Source organism: Urocitellus parryii, chromosome 13 (genome assembly GCF_045843805.1).
Source record: "Urocitellus parryii isolate mUroPar1 chromosome 13, mUroPar1.hap1, whole genome shotgun sequence".
NCBI lineage: Eukaryota > Metazoa > Chordata > Mammalia > Rodentia > Sciuridae > Urocitellus > Urocitellus parryii.
Window position 1 is genome coordinate 13,195,792 of NC_135543.1, and position 26,121 is coordinate 13,221,912.

General features: G+C 41.3%; 1 protein-coding gene across 1 annotated transcript in view; it reads right to left on the reverse strand.

Annotated features, from left to right (window-relative positions):
- Positions 1 to 5,301: 5,301 nt before the first annotated feature.
- Positions 5,302 to 26,121, reverse strand: part of Phlpp1 (PH domain and leucine rich repeat protein phosphatase 1) — a 214,663-nt gene continuing 193,843 nt past the window's right edge. Inside the window, exons 14-17 of the mRNA XM_026404647.2 lie at positions 25,539 to 25,643; positions 17,931 to 18,125; positions 10,182 to 10,410; positions 5,302 to 7,355 (exon numbers count right to left, since the gene is read on the reverse strand). Coding sequence (XP_026260432.2) covers positions 6,222 to 7,355; positions 10,182 to 10,410; positions 17,931 to 18,125; positions 25,539 to 25,643 — 1,663 coding nt within the window. The 3' untranslated portion in view covers positions 5,302 to 6,221. The remainder of the gene's footprint in view (positions 7,356 to 10,181; positions 10,411 to 17,930; positions 18,126 to 25,538; positions 25,644 to 26,121) is intronic.

Sequence of the window (26,121 nt, forward strand, 5' to 3'; positions counted from 1 at the left end):
CAGGTGACAGCACTTGGAAGCCAGATCAAAGGCATAATAGGAGGCACTCAGACGGGAGCTTGAAAAGGGAATGGTGATTGGGGCCCATGCCACCAACCTCAAAAACAGGCCACAGGGACCTGTGGGGAGAGCAGAGTGGGGCCAAGAGCTCAGGCAGGAGAGGGTCAGGGGCCAGAGGGAGCCTGCCTCGAGAAGGAGGCAAGGGAGAGCCGGGAGAGCCGGACCAGGCCCAGGACCCAGGGAAGAATGTTTGGTTTGAAATGGGTCCCTGCACATACCAATAAGAAGTACCAGGAAGGAGGCCAGAGACAGAACAATGGGGTGGTCCCAGGAGCAGGGAGGAGGTTGGAAGAGGATACTCTTCCTCCTGGAGCAGAAGGGCAGGAGGGAGGGAAGCAGGAGGAGGAGCCAGGTTAGTGCAGGTGAGTTACCTTGTGCAATTTTCCTTGTGGACAGCAGATCAATTGCTGTGGGACAGGGTGAGGCCCAAAGCAAGGTTTCAAACTGTGAGGAGTGGGAGAAAGTGCCCTGGAGCAAGTGAAGAGGTAGCCTTGCTGAGCACAGGGTGGGACTCCAGGCTGGACGTCTTGTCCATGGTAGACTGCAGCAGAGGAGACGGAAGCCTAGCTTATCTCAAGGACAAGCAGCTGGAGATTTCAAGGCCACTTCTAGCAGAAGTGGGGCTGAAGGGACACATCAGCAGTGTTCACTGCACCAAGGGGCTCGCAGGGGTGGGTGGATGGCAGACCCTCAGAGGGGTTTGCTCAACTCCTGCTTCCTTCCGTGCTCACCCCAAGAGGCCCAGGGGAGACTGGCCAAGGCTGAGCACATCTGAGTAAGCGGAGGGGTTTAGGGTCTGTGGGAGCATGACGATTCTGGGTTATTGCTGTCCTGGGGAAGTACTGCTCTCTGTGCTGCAATGTCAAATGCGACACTCACTTAAATAAGCTATTTTTTCCTCCTGAGGTGCTCTAGTAGTTTGTTGAAGGCGTTATAGGTTGTAAGGCAGAGAAAAGGTGTTCATTTCATGTGCTTGACTAATTCCTGGCTCACAGGGCAATTTCTATCAAGAGGAAATTGGTTTAAGAGCCTCCATATATTAGCTGGGTAGGGTGGCACACACTGTTCTCACTCCAAGAGGCCCAGGGGAGAGTGGCCAAGGTGACCCCAGCAACCCCAGAGGCTGAGAGAGGAGGATCACAAGTTCAAGGCCAGCCTCAGTTTAGTGAAAACTTCAGCAACTCAATTTCAATGAGACGCTGTCTCTAAATAAAATATTTAAAAGGGCTGGGGATGTGGCTCAGTGACTGCATTAAATCTCTGGTTTAAAACAAACAAACAAAAAACTCCGAATATTAATTGGGGACCACTTTTCTTAAAGACTCCGAAAATGAAGTGACTGTCGATGAGTTCAGGTCAAGGTCTGGAGGTGTAACACTTGAGGAAACCATCTCAGTTGCCATTGTGACTTCCTCTCAAGCAGGGGAAAGTACAAGTTTGTGAGAATAAGGCTGAAAAAAAAATGATGCCTAGAAAATAAATGATTTCAATATGGAGCCAGCCTTACTTCCACTCCTTAGAAAGGGAGAACAACGAGAAGAGCCATTCTAGTCATAAGCAGATGGAGGGCGACCCTCCAAGCGTTCTGTTGGTTGCCCCTTCAGTGCAGAGCAGTGTGTTCTGATTTAGAATGAAACCAAGGGACTGATGAACCCTAGTCAAATGCAGCCCATGTTCACAGGTGCTTCGATCCCGGGCAAGGGACATTGAGGTTGCACTTCGCCCAGCCTTGGGGACCATTTACCCATTTCCTTCTGACAAGTGTTCAGGGATGGAGTCTTCTAGGATGGAGGGGACAATCTGCAGAGCTCCATCTGGCTTCCGACGGTGTGTGGCTGGCTCAGACCCTCAAGACCTCTGGAGATCAGCACAGTGTCCTCACACCTAAGCCAGGCATTGCAGACCCAATGCTGGTGACCAGAGCTGAGATCCAGAGCTTCCTGACACTGCAGGACAAGCGTCGGGTGAATTAGGCAAGTGCTCTACCACTGAGCTACAATCCCAGCCCTGCGTCAGGTGTATCAGGAGGGTAGTGAGCTGCGGAGCCTGCTCTCCTACCACTAGCCCAGAGCTCTGCTTGCCAAATGTAGTTCCTACTTCTACTTACTGATCAGGGCAATGTTTTTGACAAACTTGGTTTGAACTTTGTTCTGATTCTGGTATTGGATGTCACAGGGATTAGGGAGGAAAAAAAGAGGGAAAGCACTATCTTTCAAAGACACGGTAATAACAACCAGCTCATGACAGATGACAATAATGAAAACAAATTCTGCCTATGCTCATTTGCACAATATGTGAGTTAGGGAGATGAATGCAAAGAAACGTTGAAATTCAATGGCAAGAAATGAGAAAAGTCTACCTTCTCTACCCTACGTAATCTTTTCCTCTGCGAACTATTTCTGAGAGTTTTTCATTTAAACCGGTGCTTTCGCTGTGCTCCCAATTGTTTTCTGACCACTCTCGGGTTTTTGTTTATAACAATGACAATAATACTTACACCGAATAAACCTTTACTATTTATAAATTACTTCAAATACATCACCTATCTTGACTGCTGGGGAGGTAGATAGAGCAGATACTACAACCTTCACACTTAAATATCGAGATTCTGCCTTCTGATGTGTGTCAGGGATGACTTCAGAAGACTCTGATGAGTGTTCACACGAAAGGCAACCTAATCAAAAGTGAATGATTCCTTTTCTCCCTAGGGCAGTGGCAGCAGTGGTGTTACCAGATGTCATTCCATAAGGTCCGTAGCATAGTACAGATGTTTTTGTTTTGTCTTTTAACCAGGGGTTGTGGGGCAGAGAAGGGAAACTGGATGGTGTTGGAGATACTATGACTCTGGTTGCACCTCTTGATGTTTCTGCATGTTAATTTCCCATGGAAAACCATGTCCGTGGCAGGAATCAGTTGTCATTAATCATAGCACTTTACAAAGCAGACACTGCCATAAGTGCAATGAACAATGACTTAAGAAAGCTTTTCTTGCACATTTAATGGTGGTCAGATTCCTTCCTATCACGTGTCTAGGAAAACAGCAAGAAATATCAACTTGGTTTCTCATGGGAGAGTAGAGGTAGAGCTCAGTCCAGCCCATTTCCACCCAAAGCTAAATCCACCAGCAGGTGGCGCTATGACAAAAGCAATCAGGAGAAACCAGGTTGGATGGGTTGGGTCTCTGGGCCCAAAGACTGAACCTGGTGCCCCTCCACAGTGCCAGTACTCCAGGGGTGGCTGAGGGCAGGAGGTTTGGTGGCACGTGGCAAATCCAACACCAACTTCTAGGGCCGTCAACCTGGGGCTTTTTACCAGCAAAATTGTAAGCCTCATTAGAGCTGTTACATTTCTGCCCTGACCTCTTCCTCCTCTCCACTCCCCTTTAAACCTTTCCCAATCATCTGCAGGAAGCAGAGAATACAGCAGGCAGGAAGGCCCTTCTCCCTAAGACCCACCCTATAGGTACCATGGCTTCAGAGACTCAAATATGAAGCACTTTAACATTCAAAAAACCCACTTCAGTTTTTAAGCAGCTCTACACATACTACTAGATGATCTGTGTGAACAAAAACGAAAACTCTTCAGAAAATGATTGGGGACCATGTAGAAGTAGGCATAAATGACCATCCATGCCTCTGGTCATTCCACATGTGCTCAATAAAATGACCTTCTCATCTCCCTGTCCTGTGAACCCCAAGTTTCACAGTACCTTCTACACACTATGTGCACAAGGTGGCTTAATGATGAACTTGACATAGAGGCAAGTGCTGAAGGAACTGGGACGAGGGGTGGGGGGACTCATGAAAATACCAACTCTGATTCTCCTGTCCCTTCTTCCATATCGGCTACTCAAGTTAGGAAATGAGACAAGTCCTCGAGATTTACTGGTCCTGGTGGCTGCCCTGGGGCACAGCAGTGGCTTTGGACCCATTATGGAATTCTGAAGTACTTGTTGGCGCAGTTGGCCATACTCAGCAGGTTCTGACCCCTCCAGAAGCGGACGGCAGTGCAGGAGAGTCATGCTGTTGGCCTGGGTCTGCGCCACTGAGAGGACAGGTGAAGCTGAGGTGTTATACACCAAGAAATCAAGAGGCAGGATTGTGAGCTGGAGGCCAGCCTGGCAACTTAGCCAGACTCTAGTAACAACAAAAAAGGTGACAGTTACATCCTTCCCAGTGGGGGATTCTAAGTACTGAGGAAGTTAGCCAGCTCAGATGTCCCATGGGGAATAAGGCACTGGTGGGAAAACCTGAAGCCTTCCACATCTGCTCTGATACATGGAATGGACGAGAACTGAGAAAGGGAGTGGAGCTGCAACAGGATCCTGAGGGGGCTCTGCTATTGGCTCAGGCAGAGGTCTGCTTATATTTGGGAAATCCAACTCCCAAAGAGTTGGCCCATCGCTCCCTGGTGACCGAGTCTCACCAGGCTGCGATGGGCCAACTCTTCTTCTGTGGCCTTAGTGGTTCCCAACAGACGTTATGCACAAGTAGTCCAAAACAGAAATGAAGTCGTTAGCAAGACAAGGCCAACCCAGTGGCCACTGAGTGAGAGGTCGAAAGGCCAGCATTGAGTCCACAAATTAAGAAACACTAACTGCCCCATCACTCAACTAGCCAGGTACCATTCGGGGAAGATCTGAGACAGACACGGGAAGTCGGTCCACATGAAATGCAGGAGGCAGGAGGCAGTACAAGTAGGGACAGAAAGAGTATGCAGTGGGGTAGGAGACCCCAGTCTGCCAGTGTGCCTGATGAGAGTCAGTAGGAACATGGGAGTCCCCGAGGACACCTGATGTGCCCACATTATTTCTGTAGTGGTGGAGAGTGAGCCAACCTGCTGTTTATCTTCAATCTGTTCATATGGCTAGGAGCCTTGAGGAGTAGTGAAAAAAAAAAACCTGGCTTTGTGGGAGAAGTGTTCCAGGTCTCTTCTCTATGCAACCTCGACCTATCCCCCTTTAACATCTACCCTACATAAAATGAAGAAACAGAAACTCTGAGACCAGCTATTTACACTTCTAGCCTGAAGTCAATTTCATTTCCTCATTGACTGTCATTGAACTGGTTGGGTATATTTTCATTAAAAAAAAAAATCCAAATCAGTAATATCCAACATTTCATCTATTTGTTCCAAACCTAAGCAGTTATGATAATCTGCAAGACACAGCTGGCTGCTGAGACAAAGGCAGATGGGTCCAAACTTGTAAATTTTGTATTTATTATAACAAAAATTATGACATGTCATTTGCGCATTCTGCTTTAATATAACTCTGGTATGTAAATGGTCTAGTGGAACTCTATACAGTCATGCTGATTGTGGCAGCAGTAAGGAACACAATTAAAAAGTGTCTGCAAAAGTCAAGAGGCTGGGGTTGGGAGAGGAGGGAAGTAGGTTCAGGGTCCCTGAGTGCAGGCTCCTCCAGTGGCCCCAGAGCCACTTATCTGAGCAGCAGCACCTGGCCTCCGCACTGCACTGCAGGTGTGTGGGGGTGGGGGCTGAGCAGGGAGGGTTGATCAGAGGGGGAGATGTCAGTTATTCAGGTTGTGTCCTTATGCCAAGACTACAAAACATTTTAAGCATCACTATATAACACTGAGCTATTTACAATAGAAATTTCTCAATCAACTGTTCTCTCAGAGAAAATTAGTGAATCCCAGTGACTTAAGTCACCTGACAGAGTAAAGCAACTCCTAGGAGTTAGTCTCCATATTCTACAAATGTCTATCATTTTTCAAGACAAAAAAAAAAGCCCCCCCACAGAGAAATACAGAATTACAATATTATTAAATCATTTAGCAATGGCAACCTGCCCTGCCTTCCAAACAAACAACAAAAAGCCATTTTTAAAAAATATTACATTATCATTAACTGTTTCTCTGTAATATATTAAACCTTTTGTTCTTTGTCTTTACACATCTGATATGTTAGGGAAAGAAGTTAACAAATTTAAATCATATTGGTAAAGCATCACTAGAAGAAAAGTAATCATTAAAAAATAACCAACAGGAAAAGAATCTACAGATTAGCTGCAAAGACAGGTTGGGAGAAGTGTCTGGGAGAAGGACATGGAGTAAAACCCCTGGTTTAATGTGAGCCTGGGAGACTCTTACAACTGTCTTTCCTGGTTAGTTTATTTTTAAAACAGTATTCAGACGGGGTCATAATGGCGTGTCATAACAGTCTGGCAGCTGGTCCATCTGAAACTGCCGCTGTGGCGGCTGCTGCTGTTCCTGGTGATGTTTCATGATTTCTTTGACCTCCTCTTCCAGCTCTGGGGGTATGATAAACTGATCATCAGGATCTGGCTGAGCTGGAGCAGCAAAATAGCCTCCAGGCTTTCGGAGAGGTGCGTCTGTAGCAACCTCTATCACATTGTGGCTTCTTTCTTGGGGCGCTACAGAGCCATTGGCCCTTCGGCGCCCAATGGTCCCCACAGCAGAAAAGTCTGCCTTCCTGGGCAGACCTGGCTCATCTTCATTGGCACTGATGACAATGCCCTCGTCGCTGGCCTCAGCTGGTACCTGCAGCAGGTGCTGCTGTTTCTCCTTTTCCTTGGCCCGGGTGCAGTGGATGTCCACTTCCACCTCCACCCGGCTGCCATTGGTGAAAACACCCTCAATTGGTTCTTCATCATCACTGTCAAGGCCGTTGTCAGAGAAGGCGCTAGAGAAAGTGGCGCTGGACAGCTGGCGCTGGAAGGAATTGGACAGACAGACTGGGTGGAGCATGCAGCGCTGCTCGCTGGGGTAGGCAGGGCTGCTCTCATTCAGGGCTCCAGATGGGGGCTCATCAGAGGCGGTAGAGCCCACCTCGCTGCTCATCTCAGAAGTGGAGAGCTCACTGCTGATCTCAGACGCCATGCCACTGCTGGAAGACGGCACTCCAAGCCCATCAGAGGGCCGGTCCTTGATCACCATGTTGACCGAGGGAGGGAAGATGCCTGGGCTGGGTGGTGGCACGCTCCCTCCACCACTGAGTTCGCAGCAGCAGAAGCTGTCCTCCGTGACGCTGAGCTGCACCACCACAGCACTGATGCTGTCGTGGCAGCCATAGCTCTGGGCCAGTGTGCACAGCTTCTTGGCAGCTGCCAGGGCATCGGGCACATTGCGCACGGCCTCCACAGCCTCCTCAATGGACAGGCTGTCCCACAACCCTTTGCTTCCCAGGATGAAGAACTCGTCCTGGGGGGTGAGGAGAACGGATTGCACGTGGGGGCGAGGCACCACACTGGGGTGGAGGAAGGTGTAGCCCAAGATGCGCGTGGACTCAGTCACTCCGTTCACCTTGCCGTCCTGGAAGAAGAAGGGTTCCAGAGTGAACACAGAACACCCATGGCAACTGTGCAGTATCCCCCTGGGTCCCCTGACTGGAGCACCACAGGAGAGTGCAGGCCTGACAGGGAAAGAGCAGACTACCTCAGCTCTTCTCTTTACTGGGACCACATTCACACTAGGAGGCAGCACTGTCTTACCTCCAAGGCAAGCATGCTGGCCAGCTCAGGAGGAGCCTCTGTGAGGTAAGCCAGTCCTGAGAAAGACACCTGAGCCAGGTACCATTCAACCTTCCATTCCTCTCCACTAGTACATGACCCGCAAGTGGGGAGGTGCTGGAAGGCTCAGGAGGAGACAAACACTGGGAGCTCTTAACTGGTGGAGAAAATCTTGTGTGACTAGCTGGGTCAGAAAGCTTATGTTTTGAGAGGCAGATGCCAAAGGAGAAGTTCCAATTCTTATTATTTCCTTGAACTTGACTTCCTGTTGGCAAATGGGGTAGGCAAAGAGTCTCTCCCAGATTTAGTTCAGCTGAGCTCATGCCATTTAAATCAGCAGCCAAAGTTCCAAACCATCTGCCAGCAAAAAGACCTTTACATTGGTTTTTACCACGTGTCTGCTCAGTTCTTTCAGGTTCTCAGGTCCATGACGTGTCTCCTAATGCCCCTGGTTTTAATACCTCTTTCCAGAGAAGGCTTCATGATGTCAAATGCAATTTTTTTTAGTGTGTGTCTTCCAGAAGAGCCTCTTCCTTTCCACCCCTACCACCTGCCTTGACTTGGGCTTTGCAAGGTGCTTGCTTATTCTTCGGGTGCTGTCCCCAACTCCTCACACAACCTCGCCATGCCACCCTTTTAAGAAGGTAGCATTCTTAGAAGTAAAATTAGTCAAACAGAGCTTTAAGCATGATTTTGAATTCACTTGACTCTAGTGATGGAATCTGTCCCTAGAGTGTGGATTTGACAAGAACCACCCTTGCTCTTCTGCCCACACTTAAGAATTCTCCCCATCAAAACCAATGGTTCTGTGTATTTGTGTGTGTGTTGGGAGCACACTTCAAGTACAGAAGTGAAAAATGAGACCCAAACCCCTCATTGTTGAGCACTCAGCAATGCAGACCAAAGCGATAAGAGGAAAGGCATAGAAAACAAGAGAAAAGGGCTGACCTACACACTGCCTGCTGATTCACACAGCAGAAATCCTTCCCTTCCGATCACACTGGGCCTATTGCTGAGCACTGAATTTAATACATTCTGTACAGTATTAGCTGTCTTTGCTCCTAACATAGTGTCTACTATTGATTTTAATCCTCCTTGCTCCTAGGATAGAGAACTAAATTCACACTCCGACTCATTTCAACGGAATCCCACAGTATTTCTACAGGCCCTTACGATGTCTATCAGAAGTCAGACTTTTTACTATGGAATTAGCCTAGGTGTCCATCAACAGATGAATGGATAAAGAAAATCTGGTATATGTACACACGGAAGTTCTTTTACTTAGACGTAAAGAAGAATGAAATTATATTATTTGCAGGAAAATGGATGGAACTTGAGACCACTCTGTTAAGCAAAATAAGCCAAACTCAGAAGGTCAAGGGTTGTTATGTTTTCTCTCACATGTGGAAGCTGGAGAGGAAAAAAGGACAAGAAAGGTGGGAGGGGATCTCATGAAAATCCAAGGGAGGTTAGTAGAGGAAAAGGACTGGAGGTGGGAGGAGGGAAAGGACAGGGAAGTGCTGGGGAGTGATGGTGACCAAATTATATTGTTATACTGCAAATCCTACCATTATGTTCAACTAGAATGCACCAACAAAAAAATGTGGGAGGGGAGAAGGGGGGAAAACACAGCTTTTCTCTACTGGATCACAAGCTTCACTAGCCTGCCTTGAACTACGCATGGTTCTGTGGATCTTACTGACAATGTAAGACTAGAAATTTCTTATGGGCAGATTTGTATCTGTCGGGATCACTGCTGTACTGCCTATCATTTTCCAGGTAAATGAGAGGTAACTGACACTGCATGGTGAATTAATAAATGGAGCAGAAAGAACTACTGGAGCCCATTTTGGAAGTTTCACTAGTAATGACCTTGATAGGCTATAGATTTACTCCAGTGTTTCTCAACAAAAGCACTATTGCCATTTGGGGGCCAAATAAGTCTTTGTTGTGGGAACTGTTCTGTGCATTATAAGATGTCTAGCAGCATCCCTAGCCCCTAGACACAATGGGCCAATGGCACTCTGCCCAGTTGTGACCAAAAATGTCTCTAGATATTACCTGGTTTTCTATGAGGGGCAAAACTGCCACTGGGTGAGGCCTGAACCAAAATAACAAGTAGTGAACATGTAAACAGACATGTTATGATAGGACAGATACACTAAAACTCCCACTGTACAGATGAGGAAATTAAGGCTAAGAAAAGTTTAAAGGTCAGAGGTTGCAAATAGCAGAGCTGAGATGTGAAACCAGCAGTGTGATTTTAGGAGAACCCTTGATCACTCAGTCAGCACCTCTGAAGACGGGCTGTGAGGACCAAATGAGATCATGGCCATCAAGCATGATGGCAACTGGCATTTCATTATTCTATCCCTTATTCCTTGTGTTGATATGTGTAATGTACATTAGTCCTTGGAGGGTATATACATTCCTTGTATGGTATGTATTGATACCATGAGATATTTATTTTGTGAAACTATAGACTTAGAACTCTAAATTTTAACTTAGAATCATAATTTTAAGCCAACTTCAAAAATGTCCATTGAAGGTAAAAGCTCCCTTACTGGTTTCTGCCATGACCTGCTAGTCACTTCTCCCACCATTATGAGGGAGATCCCTCTCTCCTCACCTCAGTGATAATGGCCTTGTGCTGCTTTATTCTCTTTAGCTCTTCTTCACAGCTCATGACATAAGACCTGGACAGAGGCAGTGGCTTTCCATTTCGACAAAGAACTGTTTGGCACTTGCCCACATTAGCAGAGGTCAAGGTGAAGGATCCTCCTGGGTCCACAGGGTCATGCTTGATATGACAAAGGACAGCAGCACCTCCAAGTTTCTGCCCAGCAGTTCCAAGTTTCCTAGAATCCAAAAACAAGGGGTGAAAATTCAAACAACCCATCACGTTTCAGTTTTACTAATTCAATGGGAAGACTGTACCACTGGACAGGGCCAGGAGGGAGAAGGAAACTGGAAATTTGACTCAGCTTCTTTCATCAAAGCACAAACCAGTGAACTTCACAGAGGAAAAGAGACCTTGGAACCTGACATCACACACACTCACATCAAGAGGCATCTGATCAAAACTAGGGGGGAAAGTGTTACTTTTTCATTAGCAGCCTTAAGAGTTAGTCTGGAATAAAGGAGTCCTGAGACCACTGTGAGAGTCAGCTAACCCCATGTCAATCACACAGCCCCTCCAGCACACACACTTCAAAGACAGCATGAAATTAACAGTTCCTCACTGTTCCCAGGAGGGGAAAACTGAAGGGATCACTTAGAGACGGCATGAACTCAAGATGCCACACACAGTTGCCCTTCAGAATAACCTGGCCACCCTCTCCCTTCTGAAGGATGCTGGCTGGTATGAGCCTAAATATCCAACTGCTCCTGTTTTTACCCTATATAGCCAAGACTTTCTGGACCAGAATTATCTATATTAGAAAGTGTACAGAAAGGCCATCTGGTAATCAAACACCAAGTGCTTATGATCTACTCTTTTACTTATGACCACTAACTCAGATTAATAAATACATGAAGCCCTTGCAAATTTTGACACTCAAAAGGGGCATAGAACTCCAATTATAAGCCCTGCAAATGGTAATTCCTCCCAGGTCTCTGCTATTTCCAAATGGTACAGGAACAAAAGAGTTAAGGAAAAACACTACCCTGTTTCAGCAAGGCAGACCCTCAGGTACTGTCAACTCCTATCAAGCATCTAAGTGAAGCAATTGGTAATAGTGGCTGTGAAAACTAGGGCTGCCTACTCACATGTATTAGTAGATCAAGCACAAAAGAACATACAGTTCCCCTTAGGACTAAAAAGCTCATCACAATCTTGTACCCTGTTAACAAATAAAGAAAGCAAGAGGCACACAAAAAGCCCTGGAGATGGGCCGACAATTTGGGTCACTACATTCCAATTTCCCAACATCCACAACCAGATTTGGCTTTAAGGCCCTTCCAAAGCAGCTCTACTTTCTTCCTTTTAAAGACAGACAGATTTGTGAAAAGTGGAGCTACTAATCAGACTTTGGGGTCCTCGATTCTTATATTTTATTCAGTGCTTGAGTTATAAAGAGCAGACCCATTGGGAGGTTACAAAGGATGTATATGTATGCACGCGCATGTGAAAATGCATGTGATACATCTCAGTTTTTTTCCTAGAACAAGTGTGGCTAGCGCAACAGAAGAAATGACAGAAAAGTAGTTCAGGATGTACATAATTAAAATGTTCTGTGAATTAAAGGATGACATAACAGAGCAAATACAGGCAGTGAAAGATCATTTCAATAAATAGCTACATAAGCAAATATAGAAAGCAAAAGATTACTTCAATAAGGAGATACAGGTTCTGAAAAACAAACAAACAAAAATCCTTGAAATGAAAGAAACAATAAACCAAATTAAAAGCTCAATAGAAAACATCACTAATAGATTGGACCACTTGGAAGACAGGACCTCAGATAATAAAGACAATATATAATCTTGAAAAGAATGTAGATCACACAATAAAGATGGTAAGAAACCATGAGCAGAACATTCAAGAATATGGGATAATATATAAAGAACAAACTTAAGAGTCACTGGGATAGAGGAGGGCATAGAGTTCCAAACCAAAGAAATGAACAATCTATTCAATGAAATAATAGCAGAAAATTTTCCAAACATGAAGAATGAACTGGAAAACCAAATACAAGAGGCTTATAGAATGCCAAATGTACAAAATCACAACGATCCACACCAAGGCACATTATAATGAAAATGCCTAGCATACAGAATAAGAAGAGAATTTTAAAAGCCACAACAGAAAGGAATCAGATTATATATAGGGGGGAAACCAATTTGAATGTCTGCAGAATTTTCAACCCAGACCCTGAAACCTAGAAGATCCTAGAACAACATATACCAAGCTCTGAAAGAAAATGGATGCCAATCAAGAATCTTATATCCAGCAAAATTAAGCTTAAGATTTGATGAAGAAATAAAACCTTCCACAATAAACAAAAGTTAAAAGAATTTACAGCTACAAAGCCTGCACTACAGAACATCCTCAGCAAAATATACCATGAGGAGGAAATGAAAAACAACAATGAAAATCCACAGAGGGAGGTATTACACTAAAGGAAAAACTAATCAAAGGAGAAACCAAGTCAAGTAAATACCAAAAATAAACAAAAATGGCTGGTAATACAAATCATGTCTCAATAATAGCCCTAAATATTAATGACATAAACTCACCAATCAAAAGGCATAGACTGGTAGATTGGATTTAAAAGGCAATATGCTGCCTTCAAGAGACTCATCTCATAGGAAAAGATATCCATAGAAAAGGTGAAAGGTTGGGAAAAAACATACTACTCACATGAACTATGGAAACAAGCAGGTGTCTCCATCCTTATATCAAATTAAATAGACTTCAAGCCTAAGTTAATCAAAAGGGATAAAGAAAGACATATACTGCTCAAGGGAACCATATATCAACAAGACATAACAATTATAAAGATATATTCCTCAAACAATGGAGCATCTACATTCATCAAACAAACTCTTCTCAAGTTCAAGAGTCAAAGATACCACAACACAATAATTCTGGATGACTTCAACACACCTTTTTCACCCCTGGATAGATCTTCCAAACAAAAGCTAAACAAAGAAACTACAGAACTTAATAATATAATCAGTAACTTAGATTTAACAGACATATATAGAATACTTCATCCACCAACATGCAAATACACTTCTTTTCAGCAGCACATGGATCCTTCTCTAAAACAGACTATAAGTTATGCCACAAAGCAACTCTTAGCAAATACAAAAAAGTAGAGATACTACCCAGCATTCTATCAGATCATAATGGAATGAAATTAGAAATCAATGATAAAATAAAAAATAAAAGCTACTCCAACACATGGAGACTAGATAATATGCTATTGAATGAACAATGGGTTGCAAAAGACATCAAAGAGGAGATTAAAAATTCTTAGAGGTAAATGAGAACACAGATACAACATATCAAAATCTCTGGGACACTATGAAGGCAGTACTAAGAGGAAAGTTCATTTCGTGCAGTTCATTCCTTAAAAGAAGAAAAAGATTTCTTCTTTTAAATGACCTAACATTACATCTCAAAGCCCTAGAAAAAGAAGAATAAATCAAACCAAAAGCAGAAGACAGAAAATGATTAAAATCAGAGCTGAAATCAATGAAACTGAAACAAAAGAAACAACTGAAAAAATAGACAAAAGAAAATGTTGGTTCTTTGAAAAAATAAATAAAATTGGCAAACTCTTAGCCATGCTAATGAAGAGAAGGAGAGAGAAAACTCAAATTATTAATATTCATGATAAAAAGGAAATATCACAGTACAGAAATACAGAAGATAACTATTTTGAAAATGTATACTCCAATAAAGTAGAAAATATTGAAGGCATTGACAAATTTCTAGAGTCATATGATTTGCCCAAACTAAATAAGGATGATATACACAAGTTAAACAGATCAATTTCAAGTGACAAAATAGAAGAGGCCATCAAAAACCTACAACCAAGAAAAGCCCAGGACTGGATGAATACACAGCGGAGTTCTACAAGAACTTTAAAGAAGAACTCATAGCAATACTCTTTAAATTATTTTGTGAAATAGAAAAAGAGGGAGCACTTCCAAACTCATTCTATGAGGCCAATATCACCTTGATTCAAAAAACAGACAAAGACATATCAAAGAAAGAAAACTTTAGACCAATATCTCTAATGAACATAGATGCAAAAATTCCCAGTAAAATTCTGGAAAATCGAATACAAAAACAGATCAAGTGGGGTTCATCCCAGGGATGCAAGTTTGGTTCAACATACCAAAATTAATAAATGTAATTCATCACATCAGTAGACTTAAAGAATCATATGATCATCAATAGAGGCATAATAAAAAGCATTCGACAAAATACAGCATCCCTTCATGTTATGTTCAAAACAGTAGAAAAACTAGGAATAACAGAAACATATCTCAACATTGTAAAAGCCATCTATGCTAAGCCCCACACCAACATCATTCTAAATGGAGAAAAATTGAAAGCATTCTCTCTAAAAATTGGAACAAGGCAGGGATGTCCTTTTTCACCACTTCTATTTAACATAGTTCTTGAAACACTGGCCACAGCAATTAGACAGACCAAAGAAATTAGAGGGATACGAATAGGAAAAGAAGAATTCAAATTAGCACTATTTGCCAACGATATGATTCTTTACCTAGAAAATCCAAAAACTTCTAGAACTAGTAAATGAATTCAGCAAAGTAGCAGGATATAAAATCAGCACCCATAAATAAAAGGCATTTGTGTATATCCATGGCAAATCCTCTGAAAGAGAAATGAGGAAAACTACCCCATTTACAATAGCCTAAAAAAAAAAAAATACTTGGGAATCAACTTAATGAAACAGGTAAAAGATCTATATAATGAAAATTACAAAACCCTAAAGAAAGAAATCAAAGAAGATCTTAGAAGATGGAAAGATCTCCCTTGTTCTTGGATAGGCAGAATTAATATTATCAAAATGACCATACTACCAAAAGCACTATAGAGATTTAATGCAATTCCAATCAAAATCCCAATGACATTCCTCATAGAAACAGAAAAAGCAGTCATGAAACATAAAATTGATATGGAAAAAAAAAAAGACCCAGAATAGCTAAAGCAAACTTTAGCAAGAAGAGTGAAACAGGTAGTATCACTATACCAGACTTTAAATTATACTACAGAGTAATAGTAACAAAAACAGTATGGTATTGGCACCAAAATAGACTTGTAGACCAATGGAACAGAATAGAGGACACAGAGACAAACCCCCATAATTATAGTTATCTTGTATTAGACAAAGCATTAAAAACATATATTGGAGAAAAGATAGCCTCTTCAATAAATGGTGCTGAGAAAACTGAAAATCCATATGCAACAAAATGTAATTAAGCTCTCACCATGCAAAAAACTCAACTCAAAGTGGATTAAGGACCTAGGAATTAAACCAGAGATTTTGTGCCTAATAGAAGAAAAAGTAGGCCCAAATCTCCATCATGTCAGAGTAGGCCCCAACTTTCTTAATAAGACTCCTACAGCACAAGAATCAAAATCAAGAATCAACAAATGTGAAGGATTCAAACTAAAAAGCTTCTCAGCAAAAGAAACAATCAGTGAGGTGAAGAGAGAGCCACAGAATGGGAGCAAATTTTTTACCACATGCACATCAGATAGAGCACTAATCTCTAGGATATATAAAGAACTAAAAAATCTTTACACCGGAAAACCAAATAACCCAATCAATAAATGAACCAAGGAACTAAACAGACACTTCTTGGAAGATGATATACAATTAATCAACAAATACATGAAAAAATGTTCAACATCTCTAGCAATTAGAGAAATGCAAATCAAAACCCCTCTGAGATTTTATCTCACTCCAGTCAGAATGGCAGCTAGTAAGAATACAAACAACAAAAATTGTTGGTGAGGATGTGGGGGAAAAGGCACACTCATACATTGCTGGTTGGACTGCAAATTAATGTAGCCAATATGGAAAGCAGTGTGGAGATTCCTAGGAAAACTGGGAATGGAACCATCATTTGACCCAGCTATCCCACTCCTTGGTTTATACCCAAAGGACTTAAAAACAGCATACTACATGGACGCAGCCACATGATTCATTGTTTATAGCAGCACAATTCACAATAGCTAAAGTGTGGAACCAACCTAGATGCCCTTCAGTAGATGAATGGATAAAGAAAATGTGGTATACATACACAATGGAATATTACTCAGCATTAAAACAGAATAAAATCATGGCATTTGCAGGTAAATGGATGCAGATAGAGAATATAATGCTAAATGAAGTAAGCCAATCCCCCCAAAACAAATGCCCAATGTTTTCTCTGATATAAAGATGCTGATTGACAATGGAGATGCGGGTGGGGAGCATGAGAGGAATAGATGAACTTTAGATAGGGCAAAGGGGAGGGAGAGGAGGGGAGAGGGCATGGGGGTAGGAAGAATGGTCGAATGAGATGGACATCAGTATGAAGACAAGAATGATGTGACTCTACTTTGTGCAAAACCAAAGACATGAAAAATTGTGCTCTATATGTGTAATATGAATTGAATTACATTCTGCTGTCATATATAACAAATTAGAATAAATAATTTTTTTTAAAAGCATGGCTGGTAGTTAGAACACTCTCTGGAGTGTTACTGCTTGAGCCCCAATCCAGGCTGTACAACCAACCAGCTCTTAGGGCACTTTGCTTCACCTCTCTGTACCTCAGTTTCTCATAAAAATAAGTAAAATAAGAATGGTAACAATACCTACCTCACTGGAAAAAAATTTATCACATGTACAGTATTTGGAACAATGACTCTACATGTGAAGGGCTTGCTAAGTATTAGCTCTTACCATTGTTCAACTGCTAATTGTTCATGCCCACTGGGAATCTGACACAGGTGATTCTGGCAGCAGAGACCCACTCCAGAACCCCTACATGAGTCTCTGCAAGAAGAACCATTCACAACTCAGATACAACTCTGAAAGTTACTGGGAACAGCCTCTGCAGCAGACACTAATACCCTGGTTACAAAGCCACTTCCTCTGGTAGATGATCCGAGGAGAGGAAAAGCAGCAAAAGAGAGGTCATCTCTGTTACCATGAACTTTGGAGCACTAGGACACTCTTCACTTGAAGTCCCAAAGGAGCAAGGGTCTGTGGTCCAGTATTTATAGACCGGCAATTCCTGTACAATCTACAAATCCCTTAAGATGACTAAATGAGCAATTCCTTGAATGAGGGAGACTAGATTTCAGTCCTAAGGATCCAAACAACAATCCACAACTCCTGGAGCTGTGTGGCAGGTGGAAGTGCCAGGCAACACTGAGGACTCTGTTAGCAATGCTGTCTTAAACATCAAGTAAGGGGGCAAAATAACAAAGAATGCTTTAACTCCTGGTCAAAATTCCACAAAGGAAACCATAAAGATCAACAAACTGGGATAGAAATGGTACATTTCAATAAGAAGTCCAACACCAGTCCATTCCAGCCTGTGGAGCTCATGTGATTGTGGGGAGGGTGGGTGTTGCAAACACTGAAAATCTAGAAACAAAACAGGCCTGTAAGGTCCAATTCTCTGAGAAACTACATTCCTGCCTTGGACTCAGCCTCCTACAAAGCTATCTGAATACCAGCATGTCTCAAACCCAAGCACAGGTCCTCCTTGACCACTGAGGCAGCACCTTGAGCATGCACAATCTAAAACAGTGCCCTGAGATTATGGGGCACTCACTTTGCTAACCAGAAGGCAAACACTTAAAGAATAAGAGTACACAGAGCAGAAAGTGTTTTACCTTTGCATAACAATGAACGTATTGACCATGTATTCTTCTTCATTTTTTGTTTTCTGCAGTTCTTCAGCCAAAATGTCACTCATGGTACACTGGAGAAGGTACGGCACCTCCACATTGCGGTCTCCATCAAATACACCATACAGGGCCTCTCGGTTGTCACAGAAGTTATTCACAGACAGAGCTGCGACACACAACCTGCAAAGCAAGAACACTTGTGCTGAGTCTGCTCATTTTCCCTTCTCTGCCAACTCAACTCTTATTTTTTTTTCTTTCAGATTTGCCCATTCCAGTTTGGTAGCTCTTCATGACTGCAGACATATTAAGAATAGGTAATTTACCACAGCTAATTTGTATCAACCACTTTCTACATACAGAGAAGAATAATTAACACATATTATGCCTCACACGTGCCTTCCCCATCTTTCTTGTCTGATTTTATTTTAGTTTATTAATTTTCTTTAGTTGTGGATGGACCTTTATTTCATTTATTTATATGTGGTGCTGAGAATCAAACCCAGTGCCTCAGATTTGCTAGGCAAGCACTCTACCACTGAGCTACAATGCCAGCCCCTGATTTGATTTTAATGACAGTGAAAGAACAGGAAAAGGAGGCATGAGAAATAATATAAGATTGTGAATTCCTATCTATATATTCATTCAATGAACAACTGTTAAGGAGAACATCGATACTGGACCAAAATAAGGTGACGAGTAAAACACTAGAATAAAACAGGCAATGTGAAAATATACAAAAAGCCTCAAAACCACTTTTCAAAGGGTTGAGAAAAAACTGAAACAACTATGTTCTGGCTCTGCTTACTCCTGGGAAAATCTGTAACAGGAGGAGAGACCCTGGGTAGAGGCTTGTGGCCTCCCTGTGTTGAGGGGTCAAGCTGGGAGTGGAGGGAGGCCCAGGAGGTTAGAATTCCCAGGCAGAGAGCACTGGTGGGAGAAGAGCTTGTCGAGCAAGTGAGTTGCTGAAAATCAGAGATGCCCCACACTCAAACTCAGAGAAATTAAACTGTTTCCAGGTAATTTGCATCTCAGAAATTATCCAAAATTAAACAGAAAAAATAAATGGGATGGAGGACCCAAATACAAGAAGCTCAACAAACTGCCAGCAAGAGAAACATGAAGAAACTTCTTAACTAAAGCACATCAAAATCAAACTGCTAATAACCAGGAACCAAGGCACAGGGGTGCAAAACTGTGAATGAAATAGCACTGAAGACTGTGGGGCATCATCTTTAAACTACTGATTAAACAGACAAACAGACAACCCAACAGTGCACTAGAAGAAAGGCCAGATTTCTAGCCAGTAAAAATGTCTTTGTAAAGTTAAATTGAAATGAAAACATTTTCAGATGCACAAATCAAAGAATTTGACAGCAGAAGGTCAGCCCTATAAGAAATGTAAAAGGAAAACCTTGAGGCAGAAGAAACTGATACCTGATGGAAATCTGGATCTACACACAAGAATGAAATACCCTATAAATGACAAATAGATGGAGACAATTTTACTGCCACAATGGGGGTGAGGTGGGGATCATACCACTGGTGAATAGAGACCCAGGGATCTTAATCTTCAGTACAAAAAAGCAAAACAACAAAAAACCCAATCACTGTTAACTCACCATATTATAGACTAAAGAAGAAAAATTGCTAGAGATAATGAGCATTTTTTCATATATTTGTCGACTGATTGTATATCCTCTTCTGAGAAGTGTCCGTTCAGGTCCCTGGCCCATTTGTTGATTGGTTTATTTGTTTTTTTTGGTGCTTAGCTTTTTGAGTCCTTTATATACCCTAGAGATTAGTGCTCTATCTGATGTGTGAGGGGTAAAAATTTGCTCCCAGGATGTAGGCCCTCTGTTCACCTCATAGATTGTTTCTTTTGCTGAGAAGAAACTTTTTAGTTTGATTCCATCCAATTTATTGATTCTTGGATTTAATTCTTGCGCTATAGGAGTCTTATTAAGGAAGTTGGGGCCTAATCCCACATGATGAAGATAGGGAGGGGGAGCATGGGAGGAATAGATGAATTCTAGATAGGGCAGAGGGGTGGGAGGGAATGGGAGGGGGCAGGGGATTCGCAAGGATGGTGGAGTATGATAAACATCATTATCCAAAGTACATGTATGAAGACATGAATTGGTGTCAACATATTTTATATACAACCAAAGATATGAAAAATTGTGTTGTGTATGTGTAATAAGAATTGTAATGCATTCTGCTGTCATTTATAATAAAATAAATAAAAATGAAAAAAACTAGATGATCATCTCTATGATGCAGAATAAAGCCTATGACAAAAATTGATATCCATTTATCATTAAAAACTTTTAGCAAACGAGAACTTTCTTAACTCAGTAAAAGGCACCTATAAAAATACCTTTAGCTAATATTAAGCTTAATTGTGAAGGAATAAATTTTCACCGAAAAAGATATATAGATGGTAAATAAGCACATGAAAGGATGTTCAGCATCATTAGCACCAGGAAATGAAAATCAAAACCACAGTGAAATATTACTATTAATGAGAAAGGCCAAAACAACACCACCTCACAATAAAAAATTCTGGCAAGGATTTGGAAGATACTAGAATTCTCAATACATTGCTGCTGGCTATAAAACAGTGCAGTCACTTTCAACCTAGTTTGGTAGTTTCTTATGAAAGTAAATATATACTTACTATATAACCCAGCAATCCCATCCCTAGGCATTTACCCATGAGAAATGAAAACATAGACAAACCCACTCAGATATAGTTATCTGATCCTTGACAAAGGTACCAAAAACACATCAGAGAAAAAAGTCTTTTTAAAAAATGGTTCTGGGAAAACTGGTTCTCCACATGTGGAAGAATGAGACCAGTTCCTTTTGTGTCACCCTGCACAAAAATAACTAGAAATGGACTGGGCATGGTGGCACATGCCTGTAATCCCAGGGGTTTGGAAGGCTGAGACAGGAGAATCGCGAGTTCAAAGCCAGCCTCAGTAATGGCAAGGTGCTAAGCAACTCAGTGAGACCCTGTCACAAAATAGGGCCTCGGATGTAGCTCAGTGGTCAAGTGCCCCTGTATTCAATCCCTGGTACCAAAACAAAACAAAACAAAACAAAAACCTCAAAATGGACCAAAGACCTAAGAATTAGATAAGAAACTATGTAACTCCTACAAGAAAACATAGGGTCTACTCTCCAGCTTTCAGGCACAGGCAACAACTTTCTCAATAGGACCCCTAAAGCTCAGGAAATAATGCCAAGAGTTAATAAATGGTATGGACTCAAAAAGATTCTGCACAGCAAAGGAAACTAGTAAGAATGTGAAGAAAGAACTTACAGGATGGGAGAAACTACTCTTCTGACAGATGATTAATAGACAAAATATATAAAGAACTCAAACAACAACAAAAAAAAAACCCACCAAATAACCTATTTTAAATGGGAATAAATTTTGTTCCTACAGAGCAAACAAAACCAAATAACCCAATTAATAAATGAACAAATGAACTGAACAGACAGTTCTTAAAAGAAGAAATACAAATGGCCAACAAATACATAAAAAAATGTTCAACATCATTAGCAATTAGGGAAATGGAAATCAAAACAACCATGAGATTTCATCTCACTCTAATCAGAAAGGCAGCCATTAAGAAGCATATGAACAATAATAAATGCTGGAAAAGATGTGGAGAAAAAGGAACAGTTTTTTACACTGTTGGAGGGACTGTAAATTAGTACAACCACTGTGGAATTCAGTATGAAGGTCCTTTAACAAACATGAAACCACCATGAGCCAGCTATACCACTCCTCAGTATTTATTCTAAAGAGTTAAATTTAGCATACTATACTGATACATACATACCCATGTTTATAACAGCACAATTCACAATATTCAAACTATGGAACCAGCCTAGGTGTCATCAACAGATGAATTAATAAAGAAAATGTGGTATATCTACACAATGGAGTTTTAGTCAATCATAAAGAAGAACGAAATTATGTCATAAAAATGGATGAAACTTGAGACCATTATGTTAAGCAAAATAAGCCAAGCTGAGGTCAGGGTCACATATTTCTCTTATGTGGAAGTTAGAGAGGAAAAAGGGAAAGAAAGGTTAGAGAAGAGGTGGAGGTGTCTCATGAAAATCGAAGAGAGATCAGTAAAGTAGAAGAAAGGGACCAGGGTAAGAGACAGGGGAGAGAAAGGGAAAATACTGGGGAATGATACTGGCCAAACTATATTGTTACTATATATATATATATATATATATATGAATATGTAACAACAAATCCTACCATTATGTACAAATATATGCCCCAATTTAAAAAAATGGGGAAAACTCCCTGTGTACAACTGTTAATAGCATTTTATTCATAAGTGCTAAAAACTTGAAACAATCTAAATATCCTCCAAATAATAAATGGATAAAATAAATCATGATACATCCATCCATGCAAAGGAATCACACCAGCAACAGAAAGGAATGAACTACTGATACACTGAACAACACAAATGAATCTCAAATTCATTATGCAGCAAAAGAAGACAGACTGAGAAGTCTACATAGTAATTCCCCTTATATGATATTCTGGAAAAGACAAAACTAATGGGACAACAACAGATCAGGAGTTGCCAAGGACTGGTGGTAGGGGTGAAGAATTAACTAAAAAGGGGTGTGGGTAAATTTTGGGGGGGTGATGAAACGGCTCTATAACTTGATTATAGTAGAGGTTACAAGATGATATTCTTTCATCAAAATTTGTAGAACTATTCACTGAAAAGGTGAATTTTTCTGAATATCTAATATTCCTTCTTAGTATAAGCTAATAGGAGGAAAACCTCAATTAAACACTCGTTACAACGTGTGTGTGTGTGTGTGTGTGTGTGTTTGTATTTAAAAAAAAAAAAAAACCTGCCCTCAGGAGTTGAGGGATAGAGAGTAACCATCACCACTATTAATAATAGTAGCTAACACTTCAATGGGATTTATTGTGCGTCACATGCTATTCTGAGTACATCACACATAATGCCTCATGTGATCCTCACAATGACCCCATCAAGATTTCCCTTCATTACACAAATGAGGAAATTAAGCTCAAGAACTGAGTAACTGCCCTTGGTCTCACAGCAAGTCAGTATAGAGCCCAGATTCTAAGCTGAGCAGTCTGGGTCTTATCTCAGTACTTTGAAATTCTTGCTTTCATTCATTAAGAAAAATAAGTTATCCTAAATTATATGGCAATTTGTGACAAAGTTAAATTTTATAATCATCTTGGGGGGATACTAGGGATTAAACCCTGGGGTACTTCACCACTGAATTATATCCCCAGCCCCATATATATATATATATATGGGTCTTGAACTTGTGATCCTCCTGCTTCAGCCTCCTGAGCCACTAGGGTTACAGGCATGTGCCACCACGTCCAGCTAAATTACATAATCATCTTATATTCTGTCTTCCTTTTGTAAACTCCCCTTGCTAGTCATAAGGCGTTGTATAAACTAGATTTTGGAGGAAAGGAAATGGTTTTTTTTTTTTCTTCCTTTTCCTTTTTTAAAACTATAGTTTGGGCCTGGGGGGTGTAACTCAGTGATGGAGTGCTTGCCTAGCAACCCTGGGTTCAATCCCTAGCACTGCAAAAACAAAACAACCTTCAAAGAACCAGTGACCACTCTTAGGATTTCTTTTCCCTGTGTGTTTTTGGTCTGAGGAAGAGCCTAAATTATCCAATTGCAGCTCCTGCTTCAGTTTCCCCATAGGATCTGAAATGACCTGACAGGGAAGTGACACTACACCCCAGGGAGATGGAGGGGGAGAGAAGAGACATTGAGATCTGGAGGCAGGTACATCACAGTTCTCCCTTTCCTACAAGGTAGAAAGCAGCAAACTTCTTGTTGAAGTGACTACTTTGTCTACAATGTCAAAAAAACAAACAAACAAAAACAAACATGCTTGAAAAACTTCTGCTGGCAAAATCAAAGGGTTAAAAAAAGCTAGGAGATATAAAGCAGGGGCAACGGTGGGCTAGGACTTCTGAGGGCTGCTCATCTTCCATCTCTTGATCCAGGTAGTGGTCTGCAAGCAAGTTCACTCCAGGACAATTCACAGAGCTATATGCCTATGTATGCACGTTTCTGAATCCATGTTATATTTCAACATAACAAAAGTTAAAAAAAAAGTTGTGGAAGGGGAAATTATGCCAGACAAAAACAGACCTAAGTGGTTAATTGTTAATTCATACACGAGTAGATATTAAGTTTTAGTGTCCAGAAATACTTAAAACATAATCTCAGATTTCACATCAGTGTTCTAGAATTAGAAAGCATCTTCACACAAATCCATTAGTCCGAAAAGTGATTACCTCCAGAGGAAATTTGAGTAACCTAAAGAATATACTAATCCCCAGCTATTAAGATGACATAGAGTGCTAAGTACCAGAAATACAGCAATAGCTAGGGCTCAGGAAGGACTGAGACAGGCCTGCTCTGTTTATTCTGCCTTTGTTGAGCAAATGGAACAGGGAATCAAGATGGGAACTACTTCTTCTCTGGTCAACACAGACCAAATTACCCTTTAGGAAAAGAGGAAGAGATCATTTGTCAGATCCAGAACTGAAGTTGATGCTGTTTTCTGTCCCAAAGAAGAGCAGTCAGAAAGGCAGCAAAAATCCCACGTTTTACTCTCCATGAAGGATATTTGGCTAGTCAGTAGTCAGTGGTCCTCAATCCTGTACACACTTCAGAGCCACCTGGAGAGATTTTAAGATATTCTGATTCCATGGGTCTAGGCTGAGGAATTTTTATTATTATTATTATTTTAAAGTTTCTCACCTGACTAAATGCACCCAGGGTTGAATACTAATATGAGTTATTATTAGATCTTCCTCCACTTTAGTTCTTCTTCTACTCTCAATACTTTGTGTTCTTACACTTTGGCTATTGAAATTATGACTATAATTTATAGAACTCTTTATTTTCCTATAACTAATTCTTAGCATCTCCTCAAAAAAAGAAAGCCTGAGAAGCTTGATTACCTTTCTCAGGAAAAGCAGCACTTGTATTTATGAGAGGACAGGGTAGTGAAAATAAGAAAGAAAAAGAAATTAGGTTGGACCACTCCTGGTGGGAGACAAGCAGATGATATTACAGGGAATCGACATCAAGCTCCTGCCAAGCTAATTTAGACTGTAAAAAATAGCTCCATAGTCAACGTAAGTGATCTTGAATATGGACAATCAAAGCTACTTCTCCCTTAATACTATCCCTGTTTTTGCTTGGTAAACAGGCTCCAGAGAAAGATAAAGGGGCTTTTCAAAGGGGAAGGGATGCATTTCAATGCTTAGGCCTTTTCCAAACACTGGAGTCTTACATAGATATAATGTGTCAGTTACACTGTATCCTAGCAACATCTCTCACAAAAGGAGAGTATGTGATGCCAAGCAGGACCTTAGCTTGGTGTTCAAACATAAGTCACAAGGGAGCCCAACACACTCAAAGAAATTTGACATGAGAAAAGTGTGTGCCACAGCACTGGATTTCTTTCTACTCCACTAAAGGGGGCAGGCAAGAGGCAGTTCTTGCTCTAAAGTTTCATAGAACTTACTTGTTTTTAACCCCTGAAGCTTCAGTGTAACCATGACTCCATACAGCTGGGGCTCCAGATGCATCTCCTGCCGAAGGCTGATCAATCTTGAAGCAGCGGATATTACTAACAAGAGAAACAGGGAAAACAGGAATCACTGACACCAAATGTGTGAATTGTTACCTTTATCTAAGAATTGAAAAACACCTGCTAATCACTCTGCACTTCCCAGTTTTTACTGTATACTGTGTCTGAAATATTTATTAGCAACAAGAACCAGTTACTCATCATAATGAAAACCGAAGGGCATATATACATGGCATGAGAATTAGTTTTCAGGAGCATTATAAAGCAGCTATTAGAGATTGTGATACACTCTACATTCAATGGCTGTTCACTCCTGGGAATGAAAAGAATAGCTCTCAGCCTTGTCATGAGAAAAAAAAAAAAAAAAAGATATTAGGTTGAATGTATTCTTACACCACCACCATCTAAACCTGAGATGAACAAATTACACTGAGGTTAGGGTATATGAGAGAAATCTGCAATATTCATCTCCAAATCCAATTCCTGCCCATATCATCCCTTCAAATATTTAACAAAT